We start from the raw sequence: 22,991 nt of genomic DNA on the forward strand, positions 1-22,991 counted from the left end.
GTTATTATCACCTATTCATTCATATTTAATTTTCAAATTGATTCCGTTACAATGCTTATTTGTATTTCATTGGAATATATTAAATAAATTGCTAATAAAATAATTATAATTTATGAATAGCGAAAGAGGAAAAAAAAATGATTAATTTCAATTATAAAATATTTGTTTTATTTTTGAAATTGTGTGAATGCAGTGATAAATAAGAAATAAGAAAGTTAATAAAAGAAAATGGCGGAAATTTTTGATATCAAAAAAAGAAGAAATGATTGATATTAGAAAATTTAATCATTTTTGATAAGATATTCTGGATAAAATGATTGATTGAGAAGACAATTGTTATTTTGTTATATAAATACGATTGATTACTTTTGAATTGAAATGATAATTAGTTGTTAATTAAAAATCTTTCTGATAATATTTCAATTTTTGCATCGAATATAAATTAATCAATTGAACAGATTATTTCAGCATATTTTTACTTATAGTTTATTGCAGCTAAAGGAGAAAAGAAAGAAGGAAGAATTGCAAGTTGTAAAATAGTATAAATAAATGGTAAAAAGTTGTAATTTTAATCTGATTAGAAGTTTACAAATGAATTTACATCCTCTGTAAATTTAAAAAAAAAAAAAATTTGGAGAAAAAATTCATATTAGAAATAGATTATCTTATAAATTATATAAACATACTTATAATATTATACTTATTTTCACTTTTTTCTTTATTAACTAAAATTTATATTTTGAAAAAAAAATTTTTTTTGCAAAGAATTATAATTTTTAGAAACATTGCCAATATATATATATATATATTTCTTCAGTAAAACTTGAGATTAATATTAATTAATAAGAAAAAATTATTATTGTTATTATTATCAAAATATGAAAAAGTTTTTAATATGTAAAATTTTTAACTAGCCAGTAATTAATCATTTATACATTTTTTTTTTCAGATATTGATAAAATTTAATCAGTATATTAAAAGATGTTATTATTCAATTATAAAAGGATGCAAAAAATATTTTACAATGTTTTCATTTTATTTATTTTTGTTTTTTTTTTGTTTTTTTTGTTTATTTATTTATTTATTTTTTTTTTTTTTTTTGGGGGGGGGGAAAAAAATAAATATTCAAATAATAAAATTGTGAACAAAATTTACAAGAAGAAATTCAATAAATTTTTAACTTATTTTAAGCCAAACACATGATGTTTAAAATTCAATCAAACCAATTACCATGGTTGCCCGGAATAAACAGAAGCATAAGAGTGTTTAGAAGGACAAATTAGCATAACGATTCATAAAGCAATCATTTATTTGTGAAGAAGAAGAAGAAGGAGAAGAGGAAAAGCATTATCTTATACAGAGAGGAATGAATGAATTTAATTTCAATGTTCTATGTTTATTCAATTCCATTTAGTAAAAATTGATGTTCCAAGTTCATAATAGAGAGGCGGGCAAGCATGGGTAGAAGAGGGATGGCAAACGGGTAGATGAGAATGGGAAAAAAGAATGGGAAAGAAAGGGTAAGGTTAATTGATTTTTATTTTCAAATTGTTGCAAATGTTTATATTTTTATAGCAAAATTTTTTCAAAAAATAATTAAAAAATGTAGTAAGAAATAAAAAAATTTTTTTTTTAATTTTAATACTTAATGAAATTACGGAAGGAATATTTATTATTGTTTGATAACTTTTCTTTTTGCTTTCAGTAAAAATTAAAGTGAATGAAAATTTTTTATTATTTTTCTAATTATTAATCTTTTTATTTAGTATTATTAGTTTTATTAATGTAATTATTATTATATTGCTGCAATTATTAAATTAATTGTTATTTAGAATGCGTTTTTTTTTTTTATTTTTTATTTGATGGGATTTTTAGCAAAAACAGTTGAATTAATGTTGTAAATAAAAAAATGATTAGATTTTAGATTTTTTTAGCATTAGACTGAGATCCTGCTGACCTTTAACCTCTTAACTCAATTATTATCACTGTTATTATTATTACTAATATTTAGCATTATTATTATCATTATGATTATTACTATCGTTATCTTTATTAATTATTACTGTCATTCAAAAATTCATCAGAATTAAAAAATCAGAAACTGAAATTAAAAACAACAAAGAAAGAAAAGTGAACGGATGAAAAAACTTTGTTGTTTGAGAAATTTAATTAATTCAATAATGAAAATTTGATATTCGTAAATTAATTAATGAAATTTGTTGAGGAAATAGTTTTTTTTAATTTTTAATATTTTTGAAAAATTTTATGTAACACAAACAATTTTTCATATTTATTTTTTAAAATAAAGTAACAAATGAGTATTTGCTAAATTTTAACTATTTCTAAATTTATTTAACTCTTTAAAAAGAAAAAAAAACATTTCAATGATTTTTGATCAAACTTGAATGCATTCTATAATACAACTAATCTTTTATTCATCATAATTTCATAAAAATATCTAATTATAGTTTTAACTTCAATTTTAATATTTCATTTTTTTTTTCCTTTTGTATTTTCCATTGGATTTGCAAAAATTTAGAAATATAAATCAAATGTGGTAAACGAATTATTTTTAAACCTTATAATATCATAAAATTAAAAGTTATTGTTAAATTATAAGAAAAAAAAGACAGAAAGATTGTTTTACTTACATAATTGAAATTAATTATTAAAGTAATCAATTAAATCTTTAATCATTCCTTTATAATCATAATTACTATTTATTGTCTTAAATCTAGTCTGATTCGATTCGTTGTATGGCAAAATCTTACTCTGTCCCATAACTTGAGCTCCGCCCTTCGAACTTTCTATTCTTTCATTATCATTATCATCGTCATCATCTATCAACATCATCACCGTCATCATCACTATCATTGTCATTATCGCTGTCAACAGCAATAACAACAACAAACAAACAAACAACAACAACAGCAACATGATCGGTAAACAAGAGGCGCACACATATTCGGATATTATCTGAAAGTGTATTGACAACATTTTTCTTCATCAGTCCTTTCTCTCTCTTACTGGTAATTAATTCAGTTGTTTACTATTCTTCTGGATCATTTATTTTAAAATAAAAAAAACAAAAACAAATATTTATGTTTTTTTTTGTCTAAATCCAGCATTTGTTTCTGAAAAAATGATATATATGATATATATAAAAAAACTTAAGTTTTAAGTTTTTTTTATAATAAACAAAAATTAACATTTTCAAATTTCTAACATATTACTGTAGTAAATTATTCAATAATTATATTTACGGAATCATTTATTGGGTAAAAAACTATTACAGTAAGTATAATATATTGATTTGATTGATTATTATCATTTTATTATTATCATTATTATTATTATTATTACTGTTACCAAATAATTTTTATTATTACTAAATAAAAGTCATATCGAGAAATATTTTGGACGTGAATATTTGGATGAATTTAACGAAATTTCAAAGGATGGATTTATTTGGCTTTGCTGATTTTTTACCATATTCGAGATCAATTTTATCACCAAAAGTAGAAAAAAAATCATTTTATCATCATCATCATCACCATCATCATCATCAACATCATCGTCATCATTATCATCACCATCTTCATCCTTATCATAATCATCAACATCATTATTATCTACAACAACAACAACACAAGCAAAATCAACAGCAGCAACAACAACAACAACAACAACAGCAATGTAAGCAAGAACAAGAACAACAAGATCAACAACAACAGCAGTATGATATTCGTCAGCCAAAATCTCAACCATCCTATATTGGCCTTATTGCAATGGCAATTCTAAGTTCACGGGAGCAAAAAATGGTACTTTCTGAGGTTTACCAATGGATTACCGACAATTATCCATATTTTCGAACACGTTCTGTTGGTTGGCGAAATTCAATCAGACATAATTTAAGCTTAAATGATTGCTTCATTAAAGCTGGACGATCAGCAAATGGAAAGGTAAAAAAAAAAAAAAAACAACAAAAGAAAAAAAAAAGTCGGTTGAAAAATTATACTTATTTCAAAAAGAAAAAATATCAATTACCTCAGTTTGAGTAGCGTTTACAGTATTATGGTATCAAAAAGTTTGGATTTATTGAAAGTAAACAATAATAGAATTTTACTGCGTTATATTTAATGTTTGTAATAATTTTAAAATTGAAATTTTCATCTTTTTTATTTCGTATTTCAATTTTTTTTCTTTTTCATTTCATTTTTCTAGCTTTTTTCTTTCTTTTTTTTTTTTTTTTTTTTTTTTGTTTTTTTCTGTTTTAAAGGGACATTATTGGGCAATCCATCCAGCAAATTTGGATGATTTCAAAAGGGGCGACTTTCGAAGACGTCGAGCACAACGAAAGGTTTATAAATTATTCGTATTTATTTATTTGTTTCTTTTGAAACTTACAATCAAAAATTGATCACTTATTGATTACTAATAGTAATATATTATTTTTTAAATAAAAGTTATGAAATATTGGGAAATAGTTGTGCAAAATTATTTTGAGATAAAATATGATAAAAGGCATGCATGAAACATTTGTAAAATTTATTTAAATGAAATAAAATGAAATGTTAGAAAAATGGAAATTTCATAAGCTGAAAAAGATATGTTATCAGTTGGTTATCAGTTTCATATCAGATTTAGAAAATTTGGGCAATCATCTAACTGTGATAAACCTTTCTGAAAATTTAACAAAGATAAAAAATGAATTTCATGGCCTAAATATTAGTTGAGATTAACAATTTCAATTTTTTAATAAAATACCTTTTAGATTTAATAATAAAAATTCTGGCTGAACAAATTTTGCTATCAGTTATTAAAATCAGATAAAGTGAATTTTCTCAATTGCCAATGAATTATATATGTTTGATAATAATAATAATAATGCTAGCTAAAGTAAATTTAGTCAATTTAAAGATTAAAAAGAATCATGATTAAAAATATTCGATCATTTATATATTCATCCAATCATTGAATTAATTTCACTTTACTTTATATGAAATTTATATCATTAATTTTAAAACTATAATGATATTTTATATAATTCATTAATGATATTATCACTAATTTTTTATATAATTCATTAATGATAATATTATCACTAATTATCAATTTTTTTTAGCAATATAACTGATAATATATTATTAGGAAAAGTTTTCCTTTTCTATCCTTTTTTACTTCATGTAATTAACTAAATAATACAAAATATATTATCAAATTTTCATTTAAATTTTATTTTTTTTTAAAAAAAAAGTGAAAAATTTCAGGTACGACGTCATATGGGTTTAATGGTAAATGAGGATGAATGCTCCGATGATAGTCCAATTAGTACACCAAAACCAATTAAGAAATCATTTACAATCGAATCAATTTTACGACCAGAATTTCCTCAGCAACCTTTGCTACCATTTATGCATGCTCTTTTACCTTTGCCATTACCGTACCACTTGTACAGTAATTACTCTTATGTTTAAATTGTCTCATTAATATGTTAATTATACTAAGATAAAAAAACAAATTTCAAAATAATTTTAGTTTTTTTCCTTTTTTGGAAAAGTTTTTTTTTTCTTTTTTGCTTTTTTTTTTTGTTTATCTTTTATAATTAAAGTTGAAATTGAAATTTCTTTCTTCGAAATTAAAGTTTCTTTAAAATATGAAAATTTTTTCACTCAAATTATTGTATTTTGATTGTGTTAAAATGTAAAATTGAAATGTGCCATTGTATTTTATGACTAATTTATTAATTATTATTGTGTCTAATTATTACTATTTTATGAAAAAATATGCTAATTTTTTTTTTTTTTTTTCATATTAAAAGAATAAAAACATAGCAAATGACATTTTATTAATATGTGCAATTACTTATCATAATTAATTGTGATTAATTTCGCTTAATTCCAACTTTATCATCTTTGCTAATTAATTTTTTACAGTGATAATTCATTATTCGTTCTTATCACAATAATATGATTTACTCCTTCATCCATAAATTATGATTTAATTTTTTATCACAATAAATTATGGTTTATTATTTCGTTACCAAAGTTTTTACAGCATATTAATTTTCATTCATCGATAATGATTATTTCACATTCAACATTATTTATCATTGATATTTCTTATCACAATAAGTCATTGTTATACATTGTTATCATGAAAATGAAAAATGATTATATAACTTGATAACAATAATTAATGCATTTCTTCTTGTTTTGTAAAAAAATGATGAGATCTCTCCTTTATGCTTCAATTTTCAGAACACCAATGCATATCAGAAATAATCACTGATAATATGATAACAGGAAATTGTCAGTATTTATTAAAGTTCCATTATTATTATTATTTATTTATGACTTATTACTCTTTGTGACAATCCATCAATAAATGATAGTAATGGTAATGATAGTAAAAATAATAATAAAAATAATAGTAATAATAATAACAACAATAATAATAATAATGATAGCAATAACAGTAGTAATAATGACAGTAATGGTGATAACAATAATAATATTATTAATAATAATAATAATAATAATTGTAATATAAATAATAATAATATAATAATAGTGATAATAATAATAATGAATAATAATAATCATAATAATAGTGATAAAACGATTAAGAAGGAAAGGAGGAAAGAGAGAGAGAGAGAGAGAGAGAGAGAAAAATGGAAGACTTCAAAATAGTTTGATGCTATTAGCAAAGTAACCAGTAATTAACTATCAGTAACACTTTGCAATGATTAATTTTCATTGATTTCTATTGTGTAAGTTATTTTTGTACTTCAAAAACTTTCAAAATTCCCTGAAAGTAATTTTATGCATATTTTTTATTTTAATAAATTTAAAACTATGCAAAAAATTTGTACCAACTAGGCTAAATAATAATTTAAAATTAAATTATTATTAGATATTAGAAAGATTAAAATTGTATACATACTCTGACAATTCTTAAATACATATAACAATATTATTTACTGTAAACATGCTAGTACTCATTTATTAATGCTATTAATACTGAAATTAATTTATGAAATTGTAAAAAAAAAACACACTAAAATTAATTAACATTTTTTGAATGAAAAAAATATTTCATTCATAGAAAAATGAATGTTTGAAATAGAATTAAAATTTCAATTATCTAATAAATTTTGCTAAAATTTCTTCAAGCAAATTTGTTATTTGTAAATTTTTTCATGAAACTTACATATAAAACAATATAAATAATTTAATATTGAATGACCAGAATTGATAATCTAATTTTATTTGCCATAATTAATATTTCGATATTACCAAGATATATGATAACAACAGATTGAGTAATTAATAGATAGTCATCTGTTTATTTCATTTCAAATAAAACATTTTTACTATTTTTAATAAACAAAAAAAAAAAAAAGAACGAAACTTTATTTTTATAAGGTTGAAAAAGAAAAATGAAAAAAAAATAATGTAAAATAATTGTTTTTATTCAATTTTATTCATTTTTTTTTTTCAATCGTTTATATTGCTTCAAACAGAAATGAATAAACAAATAACCGGAAAAAAAAATAAAAATTAAAAAATAATTAACTAAAACACAGTTGTCTATGACAAATGGTTTGGCTAATTTTTTTTTCCTTTTTTTTTTTTTTTTTGGCAAACCTTTCAAATGGGAAAAATGAAATTTAACAGATGATTTAGTTATTTAGTTCAGTTAGCTCATATTGTAAATGACTAATAAATGCTACAGTGTATGTTTACATTTTAAAATAAATTTTTTAAAAAAACAAAAATAAAAGATTAAAAAAAAAAGATAAAACTCAATATAATTATATTTAATTTTACATACAAAAAAAAAGAATAAAATTTAACACAATTTTAATTTATCTATTAATCAGAAAGCATGTAAATAAAAGTTTAATATGATTATATCCAATTAATATATCTAATTTATATATTAATATTTCTGTTTTCTTTTTCATCTTTTTTTTTAAAATTAATTCATTGTTTTAAACAAAACAAATAAATAAATAAATGATTAATTTAGATTTGCTGATAAATTTAAATTTTAATTGTAAAGATTGAAGTATTAAGTATTACTGATAAATTTATGTATTAATTATAGCTATATGCGTTTAACAAAAAAAAAAAAAAAAAACGATTTAACTTATTAAATGAAAAATTTTTTTTTTGAAACATATAAAATATTTGTTTAGTAATAAAAAAAATGTTTGCAAGAATGTTTTTAATTGCTATCCAAAAAATCTAAATCATTTGTATGTCTTTTTCAAATTTCTTAAAACGCTGATTGATTATTTGGACGAATAAAGTAATTAGGCCTAATTTCAATTCTATTTTATTTATTTCAATACAAAATCAAAAATTGAACAATGAGAATTTTAAGCATAAAAAATAAAAAAAAAATGTAAGAAAAAAATGAAGGAAAAAAAACCAAAAAAAAGAAAAAAAAAATGTTGAAATTTTAACAAATACATGTTAATGTTAGACAAAATAATATAAAACTACAAAATTTCACTTTTTTCTCCCTCACATAAAAATAAAGAATAAAAAGAAAAAAAAAATTAATAAACATCAATCAGAAGTAAAGAAAAATAAAAAAAATATAATTATTATAAATATTCTTTTAAATAAATTTAATTTTAAAATATTAATTTCATTTGTTTCATTTCATTTTGAAAAAAAAAAAAAGAAAAGACAACAAATAAAATACAAAAAACAAAAGAAGTAAAGCAAAACAAAAAAGAAAAAAAAGTTTTTTTTTTTTTGCAAGTGCTAATTTTCTACTTAAACTGATTGAATGAAACAAACAGCTTTCTCATCTTCACTTCTTCTCATCGTCTTTTTAGTTTATTATTAGTTTTAAAAAATCTATTCAATTATTTACAACAATTATTAATTAATTAATTAATTAGCCAGTTAGTTAATTAAGTACTTTAAAAGTTATTCATTCAAAATAAATTGCAATATTTGTTGTCAGAAAACTTTTTTTTTTAAAAAAAAAAAGAAAAAAAGCGATATGAATTATGTAGGAAATAATGTATAAATTTTAAGTGAATTTATACTCAATTAAGCAAAAAAATTTAAACAAATGAAAAAATAAAAACATAACACATTAAAATTTTCAAATATTATACTTAAAAGATTAATTTTTCATTTGAAAAAAAAAAGTTTCGTTTTTTAAATTAATTTTAAACAATAAAATTTTTAAGAAAAATTCGTTCATTATTTGTTTGTTTTTATTTTTGCTTTTTTTTTTCTTTATCTCTTTGTCTTTTTTGCTTTTTTGTCATTTTTTTTTTTCTACTTTTCGTAGTAAAAATATTTGAATTATTTATTTAACATTTAGCATCTCTGTTTGTTGCTGTTGAAAAATAGAAAACAAAATCAATTAATTAATACTTTAGATAAACAAACAGAAACACAGCGAGTAATTAATTAATACTTACAATAAACAAATAAAGTAGCAAAATGTGATACTTTGATTTACTATTATTGAGAGAATTGATTGGTGTATTAATTTAATAAATGTTTCACAAAAAATTTATTTTTTTTTTAACATATATTTTTATTATTATCAAATAATAATTATTATTTATTATTATAATCAAATATTATTATTATTATTAATTATCTTATTGCTATTGTTATTAAAAATTATTTTTTTTTTCTAACATGTATTTTTATTATTATCAAAAAATTTTTATTATTTATTATTATAATCAAATGTTATTATTATTATTACTAATTATCTTTATTGCCATATTAATATCAAAAAACATGGTGTTAATTATTACTGACAAATATTGTTACTATTATTGTCATTAAAAAGTATTATTATTTTTTTTCTAATAAACGTTTTTATTAATATAATATAATATATTAGTTTAAATAATGATTTTACTCATTTAATTAATATTATTAATTCCTTTTGAAAATATCTTTTAATTATTTGTTTATTTATTACATATTAGTGCTTCATTACATATATTTTTAGCATATGTTTTTATTATTATTTAAAAAAAAAGTGTAAGTTTTAGTTTTTTTTTTGGCTTTTCACAATTTTGCAATGTATTAAGTTTTTATAATTTTAATTCCTTTGTTATTTAATCAATAAAAATTTTTTATTCATTGAAAATTTTACTCGTAATAGTAATTAAATTATTGGCATATATAATTTGTATAAAGATTCTAAAAGGTGTTTTTATATTGATTGATAATAGATAAGTGTAATTTTTTGATAAACACAAAAAATAATTTTTTGATTTTTTTTAATTACAAAAAAAGAAATAATAATAACAAGTAATTATAACAATATTAATATTAATAATAATAAATGAATTCTGATTAATTTTATTCATTTGAAAACTCTTATTTCATATTATTACTATTATCATCTTTTGCTGGATTATTTGCTTAGATTACTTTTAAATAGCAATTCATTTTCCTTTATTATTATTAGTAATACTAATATTATTATTTATTATTATTATTAAACTTTCTTGAAGAAATAAAATTTATGAATAAGCTCATTAAAGGTTAGTCACACGTTGTGTTCAAAAGTTTTAATGAGAAAATTACAAAAACAAATAAAATAAATCAGAAAAACTGAAATAAATTTTAAAAAAAAAAAAATTAAATGAAAAAAAAAAAAAAAATGAAAATGAATTTGGAAAAATTACAAATTTTTTCGAATATGTTTGAATAATTTAGTTTTTTTCTTTTTGATTTTTAATCTTTCTCATTTTTTTCAGGTTTTTTTTTTTTTTTTTTTGAAGGAAAATTATTGTTTTAAAATATTATTTAGCTAAATGGAATGTGAAAAAAAAAAAGACATTATGCATTGTAATTTTAAGTCGTACGTTAAGAATGATTATTTTGATATATTATCATTATTTTTGATAAGTTTTTTTTTTTTCTATTTATCTTATTTAGTACCATATCAGTTAATGATAAGATAAAATGTGTTCCTATAAATATCAAACAATTGTAGTGTGAAATAATCAAGCTACAAAATGATACATATTTTTATTCTCATTCTTATTTACAATGATATAGATAACTTGTTGGTACTACAAATTTTTGCTAATCAAATATTACAAAATGTTTAACATTTGATTGCAATTATTTGGATCAATCATTTGGCAGCATTTACAATTAATTGCGATAGAATTTAATTTATTAATTGATCGATTGATAATTTATAGGGATTTGTAAGGGAAATTTTTATGATTTGGAAAAAATTTTTTGATACAAATGAATATTTAGTGTAATTGAAATGATTGTAACATTAATATTAATAGAATAAAATTTTATTCTCGATTGATAATTTTACTCTCGAATAATTTCATTGTTATATGTATGTATTAACTATGAGCTATATTGATAAAATGGAAAAAATAAATGAATGCAAAAATAAGTAAAAAAAAAAAAAAAAACTTTTTTTTGAATGAATATGAAAGATTAGTTAAATTGAAATTTATTATTGCTAAAAAATTAACCTTAAACAATAAAGGTTAAATTTCTTAAATAGTAAACATTAGGCATACAACCAAAACGAATTGTTAACAATAAGCAATGATTAAATTGTCACTATCAAATGAATGATCTTTACCCTTTACAATTTTTTTTTTTTTTTTAAAAATGAAGGAAGAATTAATAAACTTTTAACAATGGACTTTAAGAATTTAAATTATTAACAATAAAATTAGAAGCAATTATCAACACATTAAGCAATGCACATACTTTGTTTACAGGTTAGAACTATTCTAAATAACTGACATAAGCTCAGGTATAATTGAAAGATAAGTATTTGGATAAGTGCTTTCAACATTTGCAGTATTAAATTGAAATAGTTTTACAACTGTCTAAAGAATTTTAAATGTGACAATCTTTAATCTTCCATCGAGAAATTTGCATTTAATAGATTTAATACAAAATTATTTTAACATATTATATTATAATTCCAGTTTTTCGGTTTTTTTTTTTTTTTTTTTTTCGAAATAATCTATAATAATTATTATCAAAGAATTGCATAATAATATATATTTATATAAGATATAACATAATTAAATTACAATATAGTTTAATTTAGTCGATTGCTATCTATATGATAGCAAAAATTTGCGAAAGTATATAATATATGTGTAGTATTTTTTCTTCTTTTTCAATTTTAAATAAATAATTTTTAATTTTTATTAAGCTTATACAAGTTCTATGTTGCTAATTAATTAAGAAGAAACAGTATATAACAAATTATTTATGATCTTTCAACATAAAATTAATCATTTTACAATCATTACTAGCAGATTTAAATTTTGAAGTACAAAAAAAGTGCTACTAAAACAAACAATATAAATAATGAATAAATAAATAATTTTAAAACGTTACTTAAATTCTCAAATTATGAATTTAATTGTTGAATGGAATAAAATTAAATGATAAAACAGCAAATGTATTTATTTTTATTTGTCTAAAAATCTATTTGATTGCTAAAACTAATATCAAGTAATATCTTAATGAAAAAAAAAAAAAAAAACTTTTTTTTTTTTAAGAATGTTGGATCATAGAAGTAATGTGAGAGAGATTATAAAAGTAAGTGGTTGTCATAGAAGTAATTTTCGTTTATTCATTTTTTTTTTTTTTGTTCAAAAAAAAGCTTTTGAGAGAGAAATTACAAATTAAAATTACATTTTATGCACAATGGTAACAAAAAAAAAAAAAAAAAAAAAAGTGAAAGGGACAAAGACTTCCTTTTAAGTTAAACTGACCGATTTATTTTTTTTTTTCTTTCTTTTTAGTAAAATTTCTTCTGCGATTTCATTTAAATTTTCACTTTTTTTCTTTTTGAAAAAAAAGTGAAAATGTAACGAACACATTTAGAAATCATTTTTTCAACAAAAATATTTTATTTAAAAGATAGAACGAAAAGTCATTTATAACAAATTTTAACATAAAAATAAGATACATCGAATGGATATAAAATGTTCCATAATTTTTTCCTTTTTAATCATTCATTTATTTTCCTATGAAATTTTTACAAATTTAATGAAAAATTATTAATTTATAAAATGAGATTTGTAATTTAAAATGAATTTTTAACTTATAAAAAAAAAAAAAAAATCCTTCTTTTCTTTCTATAAATAAATCAAAAATATTTTTGTTTTCTCATTTTTGCTTTATATGCAATGCAAATTCTAATATTAGTATCACCACATTTTAAAATACTATTATATATACATAAATATATAAATAAATTACGACAGATATTTGATTATTTCAATCAATTCTTCTTAGCTTAGCTATTATTTTTGCATTTCTACTTATTATCTTCAAATGAATGCATTGTTTCACATTTCAGAATATTACAATCTTTTTGCTATGAATCAATCAGAAATGATTTGAATCAAAATAATAATTTCAATTGAGAAATTCCATTGAAATTAATCACATCTAGCATAGTGCGATAAATGATCAAAAATTTGATAATTATTACTAAATTATCATTTAACTCATCCAATCATTTCAATATTTAACAATAACAAAAAAAGAAAAAAAACAAACAAACAATAGAAATAACAATAACAAACAACAATAACAATAATAGCAGCAGGAGAAGTAGCAGTAACATAAAAATAATGCAAGGAATTTTTTAAAAAACGTGATGGTGTCAACTTGCTGATGATATGATTTGAAATTGATATATTTTTAAAGTGTAACTCTATCTTTGACTTTTATCTTATTCTTAGAGATGATCATAAATGAATCTTTCAAATTTTTAACCATATGCATTTAACAAATCGATTTGTTAGAGGTATTACTTATTTATTTATTATTATTATCATTATTTTTATGTTACTGCTCTATTATTATTATTATTATTATTACTATTATTATTATTGTTATTATTATCATTATTATTGATTTTTATTCTTCTTCTTATTATTATTGATTATTATTCCTATTATTATTGTTATCATTATTGATTATTATTATTATTATTATTTTGTTGCTGTTATTATTATGATTAAAAGAAGACGAGAAGATGAAGGATGGATTGTTATTGATATTACAATAATCATTTTAAAATGTGATCATTTATCAGATAAAGCCAAACAACAACTGTTCACACCATTTCATTTCATTTCATTTCATTTATTCATGGACCGTGAAGTTGGCTCTTTCTCGAAATTTAATATTGATATTGGCAAACAACAACTGTTTCTGAATTCATTATCAAGGACACAATATATTGTTGAACAGTCACATAAGGCTATTCAAGATAATTCTAAATTGGTAAGTAATTATTTGATAAAAAGTGAATTTCTTTTTTTTTTCTTTTAAATTCCATTCTAATTTACTTATAATATTTTAATTATTACTTTTCATAGCTTATTGAAATGATACTTTTAACTTTTCCCTTAATTATGAATTGTATAATATTTTAAATACCTGAAATACACCCATACATTCATTAATTTATTTTTATAATTCTATTACAGTTTAGTGTGTAGTACAATCGTTGAAACTTTTTTTGCAAAAATATCAATTAAAAAAAAAAAAAAAGAAAATTGAAAAATATAAGAAAAAGAAAAGAAAATGTTTTTCATTATTTTAGCTTGATAATTATTGTACTGATGGTGATTTGGATGGTATTTTATCAATGTATGATAATGACATTGAATTGATTGAACCGCAAACACCAATATGTCGCGGACTTGGTGGTATATTCATTTTAAATTTCATTTAATTACCAGGAAATGCTTTAACTTTTAAACTAATTAGTTTATTTCTAGCATAATGCATTTAGATAATAACAGCAAATTAGATGAAGAACATCTGGTTTAAAAATTTATTGATGATAATTTGAAATGGAAAAAAGTAAAAACTTAAAAATGAATTTGATATATTTTTGAATATTATCCAAGATATCTCCTTATTCTTCATATAAATCAAATTATACAATATTATAACAAATCAAAATATAATTGTAATTATCAAAAAAAAAAAAAAAAAATGAGTAAAATAAATTGATTCTTCTTAATCTTTAGAAAAAAAATTTGTTAAGTATCAATAGTTGTTATTGTTAAATTTATTTATAGCATTTTTTCTTTTTACTTTTTCATTTTGCTAACCAATGAAATACTTTTCAAATTCAATAATAAAAAAAGAAATGATTAGATTATTTTGATCTATTCAAAAAATTATGCAAAAAAAGTTTTAATAACAGAATTTTCATTAAAATAGTGGCATAAATTCATATGATAACAATTATATTTGCTTAATTTCTGAATTCATTAATAATATTTTATTTTAATTTAGTTTGAAAATTAGTATTTTTTACAAAAAAAAAAAAAAAATTAAATTAGTATTATAGCATTGCAAGTATATTATGAAACGATGAAAAAACTACGTTTATTACCGCAAAAACGTTGTATTACCGAATTGCATGCATTAAGTCCATTTATTGTTTTGGAACGTGGCAAATATAAAATGCAAAAGAGTAAGAAAAATTTCACCGAAGGAAGGTAAAATTTTCTTTTACCTGAAATTAAAATTACAATTTTATAAAATATTTTTTTACCTGAAATTACAATCCTACAAAGCGCAATCCGGCCCGAAATTACAATTCCATAAATATTTTTTTACTAAAAATTACAGTTCAATGAAATGTTTTTCTATTTGAAATTACAACTGTACAAAGTATAATTCGACCTGAAATTACAATCCTATAATCGTATAATTCTTCCTGAAATTACAAACCTACGAGGTATGGGAGGATAAAATGATCATTAACATTTTGGAATTTAGAAATCCATTCATTTTGATGTAATTTTTTCATTCTCAAACAAAAAATTTAACTAAGAAGCAAAAATAAGACGAAATGAATTATGCAAAAAAGTGGAAATTTTTAAAGAAACAAGCAAAAAATTTCACTTCTACTATTATAAATTTTTTTAATTTTAATTATTTTAGCTATACTCGTTTAAGTTTACATTAATAATATTTTTTTTTTCTTTTTTTGTTTGTTAATTTTATCTTCAGTTAAATGATAATTAAATGAAAGTGAAATTAGAATTATTAATTGTAATTCCATTATTAGTTCATTATAGTTTGCTAACAAATTAACTTATAGTAATTCTAAAAATTTATTCATTATGCTTTTTTCTTTTTTTTAAAAAAAGAAATTAATTCATATTAATTTTAAAATTTTTAGTAAAAAATAAACTTATTAACAAAATTAATATCATATGATATTTCAGATATTTTGCATTATGGATTAATAGAACTGAATGGAAAATTTTGCAAGAATGTCGAATTTTATCCACGTGAAATTTTTTTACTAAATTAATTAAAATTCATAAAATTAACAAAATTAATTTTGTAATTCGTAAAAAATTTTTTCATCAAAATGATTTGCATATTTACAAGAAGTTTTTCTGTTTAGCATATTACAATGCAATTTTCATATAAAATTTTATGCATTGAATTTAAACTTTAAAATAAAAATAAAATGTATTCATTTGATGTAATCAAAATAAATAAACTTATAGTTTAAATAAATGAAAGGCAATGCGAAAGTTTTGATATTACACAGAATTTAATGGTTAATTTAACTTTTTTTTTTTTAAATTTAACTTTCTTTTTTTCTGAAATATGCTAATAAGTTTATTATTTATTGATTAATCTTTTTTTTTTATTATTAATGAAGAATTTTTAAAAAGCTTTTATAAGTTTATTATTAGTTAAGAATTTATAGATTAATCTTTTTCTTATTTGTAAATGAGAGTTGAGACATAAAAAAAAAAAACTTATACAAATTCTTTTCGAAGATCAAAAAATATCATCAAAAAAAAAAAAAGAAAAAAACAAGAAAGTAAAATTTTCTATCATTTTACAAATATTTCATATCATTTCTTGAAAATTTTTTTATTAAATTATCACTTTTAAATAAAATGTCTAAATTTTTGATTGAATTTAATTAAAACGCATTGCTAACTTTTTTTTTATTTATTAATATCATTTGCATATCGTAATAAATGGTATAAAATTATTCATTTTTAATGTCGATTGTGTTGCACACAATGCATATATGATTGCGAGAAGCAAAAGATAATCAATGATAAGAAAAGAAAGAAACTTTGATAAGAAATTTTCTTTTCATTAGCAATGCTAAAGTTGTAAAAGACACTTCTTTTTCTTTAAAACATTTTTATTTTAAATAAATTTGCAGTAAATAAATATTCGATAAAATATTATTATAAAAAGAAACATATATATCTGATACAATTTCTTATTATATCTTTTAATTTTATTTCATTTCATTGAAGCATATATTATTTTATTATCAATGATTAGTGATATATCAGTTCATTTTAGCATATTATCATAGATTAAAGTTGATAACGAGAAGCGAAGAAATTTGTTCATTTCAAACAATTTCAATTACTATTTTAAATTATTGAATAAATATATGCATGGCTGGGCGAATATATTTTGGCCTAAATTGCATTATACACAGTTAGATTGAAGGTAAATTTGTGTGTGTGTGTGTGTATGCGCATTTGTATAATAGCGTTTTCGAGGTTTACGCATAACTACGTGGAATTTGTCCGTCGTATCAAGTGGAAGAACACGTAAACTGATGATGTATAAAATCAATAAATTTCCGTAAGCGTACGTGCAGATGGTGGATTTGAACAATTATTGAGCTACAATATTCAAAAGAGTCTTGCAACGAACCCTCAAAATGTTTCATTTTGTTGAGAGATAATCGTGTTGTTTTGTTTTCTGTGCGACGGCGGATGAGTGGATGATGTGTGGCTCATTGGATGAATTTATGTCTGATAGTGTGATGACTCACTCCGTGCGGAATCAAAAAGTTTACCATTCCGTCAGGAATCCCATCTCCTACCTCATTCACTCAACCATCGCCCATCTTCAGAGTCCTGACTCGTCACAAATGTTTCGCGACACCCTGCCGTCTGACACTCTCTCATGTCCACCATAAACATGTTAACTATTTTCCAAACGTTTACCCTCAATTGATTATTTGTTTAGACTTATTTTGTATGTTATTTGTATATACCTGTGTGTGTGTATATTTGTATGAAGTACGTATGTGTATGTGTGTGTGCATGTGCATGTGTGTTTGTGTGAGTTCATGTGTTTACGTTGGTATGTATGTGTCGGTACGTGTGTGTGTTTGTGTAATAGATTTCGGAAGTGAATTAAATGTTTCTTTCTCAAATGGTAGCCTTTACAACAGTTTATAAGTTTTGATAGTTTGGAATGGCTTAAATGTTGGCGCATAATTAGGGTTTATTATCATTAGTAGTAAATTAGGAAAGAAAGATATTTCCTTTTGCTCAAGCAATATTCGAAATATAGTGTATCATTTGGGACATAATTATTTCAAATCTAATTTGTTTGACGAATTCACTGCATTACGTTAGCAAACAGTTAATGATGGAAATTTGATGCAGCAATTTGAAATTGATTAAAGTGGTGAAAGTTATCATTAATGGTTGTGCCCCATGTTGCGTCTCTATGAGAATTATTCGAACTCATAGCTTTTATTCGTAATTGGTTAATTTTTATTTCAAATTTTTAGATATTGTTAGAATTCTTTTATGTATTTCCTTCCGAAAAGCACAATATTTATGCTTTTGTATTTCTTTTATCAAATGATTGGTTGTTGTCGCGTATGGAAGTTACTAAGATTAGTTGTACTATATTACTGTTACTCGCTAATTGTTTTGTTATGCCTATTTGGTTATTTTTAAGAGGAATGAAATAGCAAAATAGGGTTTAGGCAAAATTTTGCCAGCAGAATTTTGCATAATAGATGTAAAGAAATTATTGCAAATATTAATTATGTTTTATTCACTTGTTATGCAAATTTTTCAGGTATCCCATTTCCTGTTGATTGTACAAACTTGCTGATAGTAATTTAGGTATCATTTCCTTTTGTTCAGCTAATTAAGCTAGTATTTCTGGATATCATTTAAACAAATGCTTATCAGGCATATAAACCCTAAAATATGTTCCAAAACTCTATATTATGTGCAATCTATTATCAGCTCTCTGCATTACTTCACAGCTTATTTAACTGTAGCACTTATGAAATATAAAATTGTAGAGTGATCGGGTTGTTCTGAAATGACGAATAAAGGAATGGGAAAATTGCACATAAGACGAGAAGAATTAATACAACATACATTCACATCGTAACATTGTCTATTTTCTTTTACAAGAAATTTCCTTCCGCTTCATAAATTGTCGTCTGGATGGCGTCATACTTTGAAGAAAAAGGAAATAAAAATTTTGAAAAAATATGAGTTTTTCGACTTCATATCGGAAGTATGTTTATATTTCTGTCTCAGGGAGACACCAGAACATTATTAACAGTAGTAGTAGTAATATTAGTTGTGTTACTAATAATAATTATAGAAAACTAAAGTTGGCTAATATAGGCGATTTATGTTATTTGTTACACATAGCTGTGGTACTTCTTAATTGTATTTTGTGAAATTTCTTATTCTACCTTTGTATTAGGAAATGTAGTCATCAAATTTTCAAATATCCAGCTTTTATTTTATTTTCTTCGTTGCAGTTATTGTTTTTCTGATGTTCTGATGAATCATTCTACAACAACATTTATATGCTGTTGTAAATGATTTGGGTAGAAATTGTTCTGTGCGGTGCAAGTTTGTTTGTTTTAAAATTTTTTTTATCGTAAATATCAATTTGATTAGTAGAATGCCAACAGTGTTAAGATTTGCTTATTATACATTTTAAAGTCGGAATTATTTAATTTAACTTGCATCATCTGGAGTGAGTTTCCATTTTTAAAGATCTGATTTGAATAGGTCTTTGTCGTAATATAATGACATTTGGTTCATTTTTTGTTATAAAATAAGAATATTATGTTTTTCGTTTCTTCTTTTTTTTGCATTTTTTATTTGTAGAACTTTTCCTTTCGCCTTAATATCTGTGTTACAAGGTGAATAATTTTCAAAATTTTATATGTAGTTTTAGGGGTGTAGTTGATTAGGAATTTTGTTCTCCAAGAACTGGCTCAAAAATGTCGAGAACTGCTCAAGTGCTCTCGATTGAGCCGACCAATGAACTTGTCTTTAAAGGTTCTTTTTCCCGTTTATTGATTTCTTTGTTCTTAAATTTTGATCTTAAATTTTTTTTTCCTTGACTGGAATATATTACATGATGTACCGATTTGCTGATTGACGGGTAACTTTTATTACAAGTTACATGATCTCAAAATGAAGCTTTAATTTAGAGCAGCATATTTTTTACAAAATCAACTTGAATATCTTCTTTTCATAAAAACCGTAGGAACGATGAGTTGTATAATCTTTGTTTGGATTTCATGTGGTTACGTTATATTTTGCTAGCTGTTAGTGTCTTTATATCGTAGATAGAAGATTTAAGATAGAAAAAGAGCAAATATGTGGAGAAAATATGTTAATGATTTTCTTTTCCAGGTCCTTTCAATGATGTGGTGACTTGTCAGATGAGGTTGACAAATCCTACAGAGCGTCAAGTTTGCTTTAAGGTGCTTAAATTTTGTTTTTGTTCTTAAATGCATGTGTAGAATTATTCATAAATTTTTGGTGGAATTTTTTAGTTTTTCTTTTTGCTCATATCCATTCGTAATTTGTATTTCTAAAGTCTTTCTTATCGTATAAGATGCTTTTTTGAGTAATGTACACTTCATTAGTTTTACATATTATCAAATGTTGAGAGACACATCTTTTTTCGCATGAGCGAGGACTAATCATGAAGCACTGTTTCATAGGAGATTTTATTCATCCGTAGCATATGTGTGTCAAAGTAAACAATGTATTATTCCAAAATTGTAGGAAAGTAATCTTTCATTTCCTGTAAACATTAGAACAGATCTTTTTTATGAATTAAAAATTGATTTGGAATTTAATTTATTTGTTTAGGTGAAGACAACAGCTCCGAAACAATATTGCGTTCGTCCCAACTCGGGTGTTCTCAATCCAGGCGAAACATGTAATGTAGCAGTTATGCTTCAGCCGTTTGATGCATCCAGTAATGTAGAAATGGAGCACACAAAGCATAAATTCTTAATACAAAGCGTTTATGCACCACCAGGAGATCTCTCATTAGGTATACTTAAATGTCCTTTTTGATGATTTGGTTCAGTGGACTGGTTCTAAATTTCCATTGAAAGCATTTGGCAGTTTTAATTTAAAAATGACATTTGGAATATATTTAAATTCAGGTATTTTTAAAAGTAGTCGATAGAATTTAGGTTTAAGTTTCACTTCCAGTTTTCTTGGATGCTCTTTTAGCAGGGGTGAGATGTTGCTTGGTGTAGTGGTTCATGGAATAGTTAGCAGTTAAGTATGTTTGAGTTCGGTTCTGTTAAGTGCGCGATGATTTAGATTTGGTGACTAATGGCTGAGGCGGACTGGTCAGCCTCGTCTGAATAAGACGGAACCCAAGGTATGACACTGTTCGTCGCAGGATCGAAGCTTTAGTCGCTGTATGAGCGCCTTCATGTCATAGGTTCTTGCAGAGTTTAGGAACAGTAAGGTTTTTGGTGGGATTTTCACTTGGATCAGACAGCTAGAGTGTTTGCATTTTGTGGATAGTTTGATGCATAATTCTGATTAGCATGATTTCACAAACAAATAATATTTGGAAAAATACAGGTAGTATTTGGAAAAATGTACAGCCATCCGAACTTATGGATTCAAAGTTGCGAGTGGTCTTTGAGCATCCTTCTGCAACGGAATGCGAAGGAGACAAAACGCCTCCTCGAATGTCCCCAGAATCAAAATCTGCAGCTGGTGGATATGCTGCGGTATTATTTATTGTTTTAAATTTTGCGGAATTCAAGTTTATGAAATGGAAGTAATTTTGCTTTTTAGTATATTGCTTAAATATTTTTCGTATTTTTAAATATACTGGAATGATTCAGAATATGGATGTCGAAGTGCGTCGCGTAATTGAAGAGAAGAATAGAGTGGAAGCTGCGAAGACCAATTTGGAAAGGGAGAATAATAACCTTAAGGTTAGCAAAATAAATTTCATGATTCTACTCTTATTTTAGCTTACTGGAAATATGTTTTCTATCTATCTCAGTTGCAAATTTTATCATATGTCTCTAATTTCAGGCTCGGCTTGCCGCACTTGAGACAATTCCTCAAGTCACGGGTAATCAGACATCAGAAAGTGGAATTACAGTTTTTCAGGTGAGTTGTTATGCTTATATATATATAGACTTGCCTAGTGCAAAAATCAGAGGAATGTGGTGGTTTTCGAACCGTTACCACTGAAGACCAGTGCACTGATACAGCTAAGGTGACACTTCAGTTACTCAGCTAGTCAGTGGTTTTATGCTATGATGTTTTTCAAAACAATTCCTATAATTCAAAATCTTGTGTTTTTTTCTAATTATGTTTCATCTAAGGTTCTGCATGCAGTTTGAAAGTGTATCCGCATTAAAGTTATTATTTTTAGATGGTATTGATCGCATTTGCTGCCCTTATGTCTGGACTCATTTTTGGCAAATTGTTCTGAGATGAGATGGAATGTACTTGTTGCTGCTTTTTTTGCTAAGGCGATAGAAACTGACATAATTATTCATCCCGGTAAAGAAGCCTGAAAAGTTAGCAGGATGTAAATCCATTTCAGCTATGAATAAATACAATTTTTTTTTTCTTTTTTTGTTGTCTGGTTATAAATTTACTTTTTTATCTCCTTTTATTCGCATAAAACTTCATTGAACTCCACACTTATTATTATCTTCTGTTGCTTTCCTTTTTTCTGCTTAAAAATAATGGTGCATGGTTTCTTCTTCCCTATGTGTTGGATTTTAGTGTAAAGTGAAAGGAAAAAGTTTGGGAAGGAAGGAGTATAAGTAGAGAAAAAGTTTGTAATTGACCATTTTTTAATGAACTAAAGTTTGTTTCTGTTATGGAGATGTCAACA

The 22,991-nt window shown here is 22.9% G+C and overlaps 3 protein-coding genes and 1 non-coding gene across 4 annotated transcripts; all 4 read left to right on the forward strand.

The window, feature by feature from the left end:
• Positions 1-3,458: 3,458 nt before the first annotated feature.
• On the forward strand, positions 3,459-5,477 carry Bm721 (Uncharacterized protein; the record flags this gene model as incomplete). Its single annotated transcript, XM_043080916.1, has 3 exons — positions 3,459-3,962; positions 4,280-4,360; positions 5,271-5,477. 3 exons carry the CDS (start codon positions 3,459-3,461, stop codon positions 5,475-5,477), a joined length of 792 nt encoding a protein of 263 aa, XP_042936850.1.
• An 8,688-nt stretch (positions 5,478-14,165) lies between these two features.
• Bm10639 (Uncharacterized protein) lies at positions 14,166-16,337 on the forward strand (the record flags this gene model as incomplete). The annotated part of the gene is made up of 4 exons (XM_043080917.1): positions 14,166-14,300; positions 14,623-14,728; positions 15,382-15,532; positions 16,268-16,337. The coding sequence occupies 4 exons, from the start codon at positions 14,166-14,168 to the stop codon at positions 16,335-16,337; spliced, it is 462 nt and encodes a 153-aa protein (XP_042936851.1).
• A 3,754-nt stretch (positions 16,338-20,091) lies between these two features.
• On the forward strand, positions 20,092-22,580 carry Bm3796 (MSP domain protein, putative VAP; the record flags this gene model as incomplete). The annotated part of the gene is made up of 7 exons (XM_043080918.1): positions 20,092-20,149; positions 20,510-20,580; positions 20,975-21,161; positions 21,710-21,861; positions 21,979-22,071; positions 22,175-22,252; positions 22,521-22,580. 7 exons carry the CDS (start codon positions 20,092-20,094, stop codon positions 22,578-22,580), a joined length of 699 nt encoding a protein of 232 aa, XP_042936852.1.
• On the forward strand, positions 21,426-21,551 carry Bm15562. Its single transcript, XR_006227949.1, has one exon. It is a non-coding gene; the product is annotated as a small nucleolar RNA Bm15562 (small nucleolar RNA).
• Positions 22,581-22,991: the final 411 nt, after the last annotated feature.

This window comes from Brugia malayi, assembly GCF_000002995.4.
Source record: "Brugia malayi strain FR3 genome assembly, contig: Bm_v4_Chr3_scaffold_001, whole genome shotgun sequence".
NCBI lineage: Eukaryota > Metazoa > Nematoda > Chromadorea > Rhabditida > Onchocercidae > Brugia > Brugia malayi.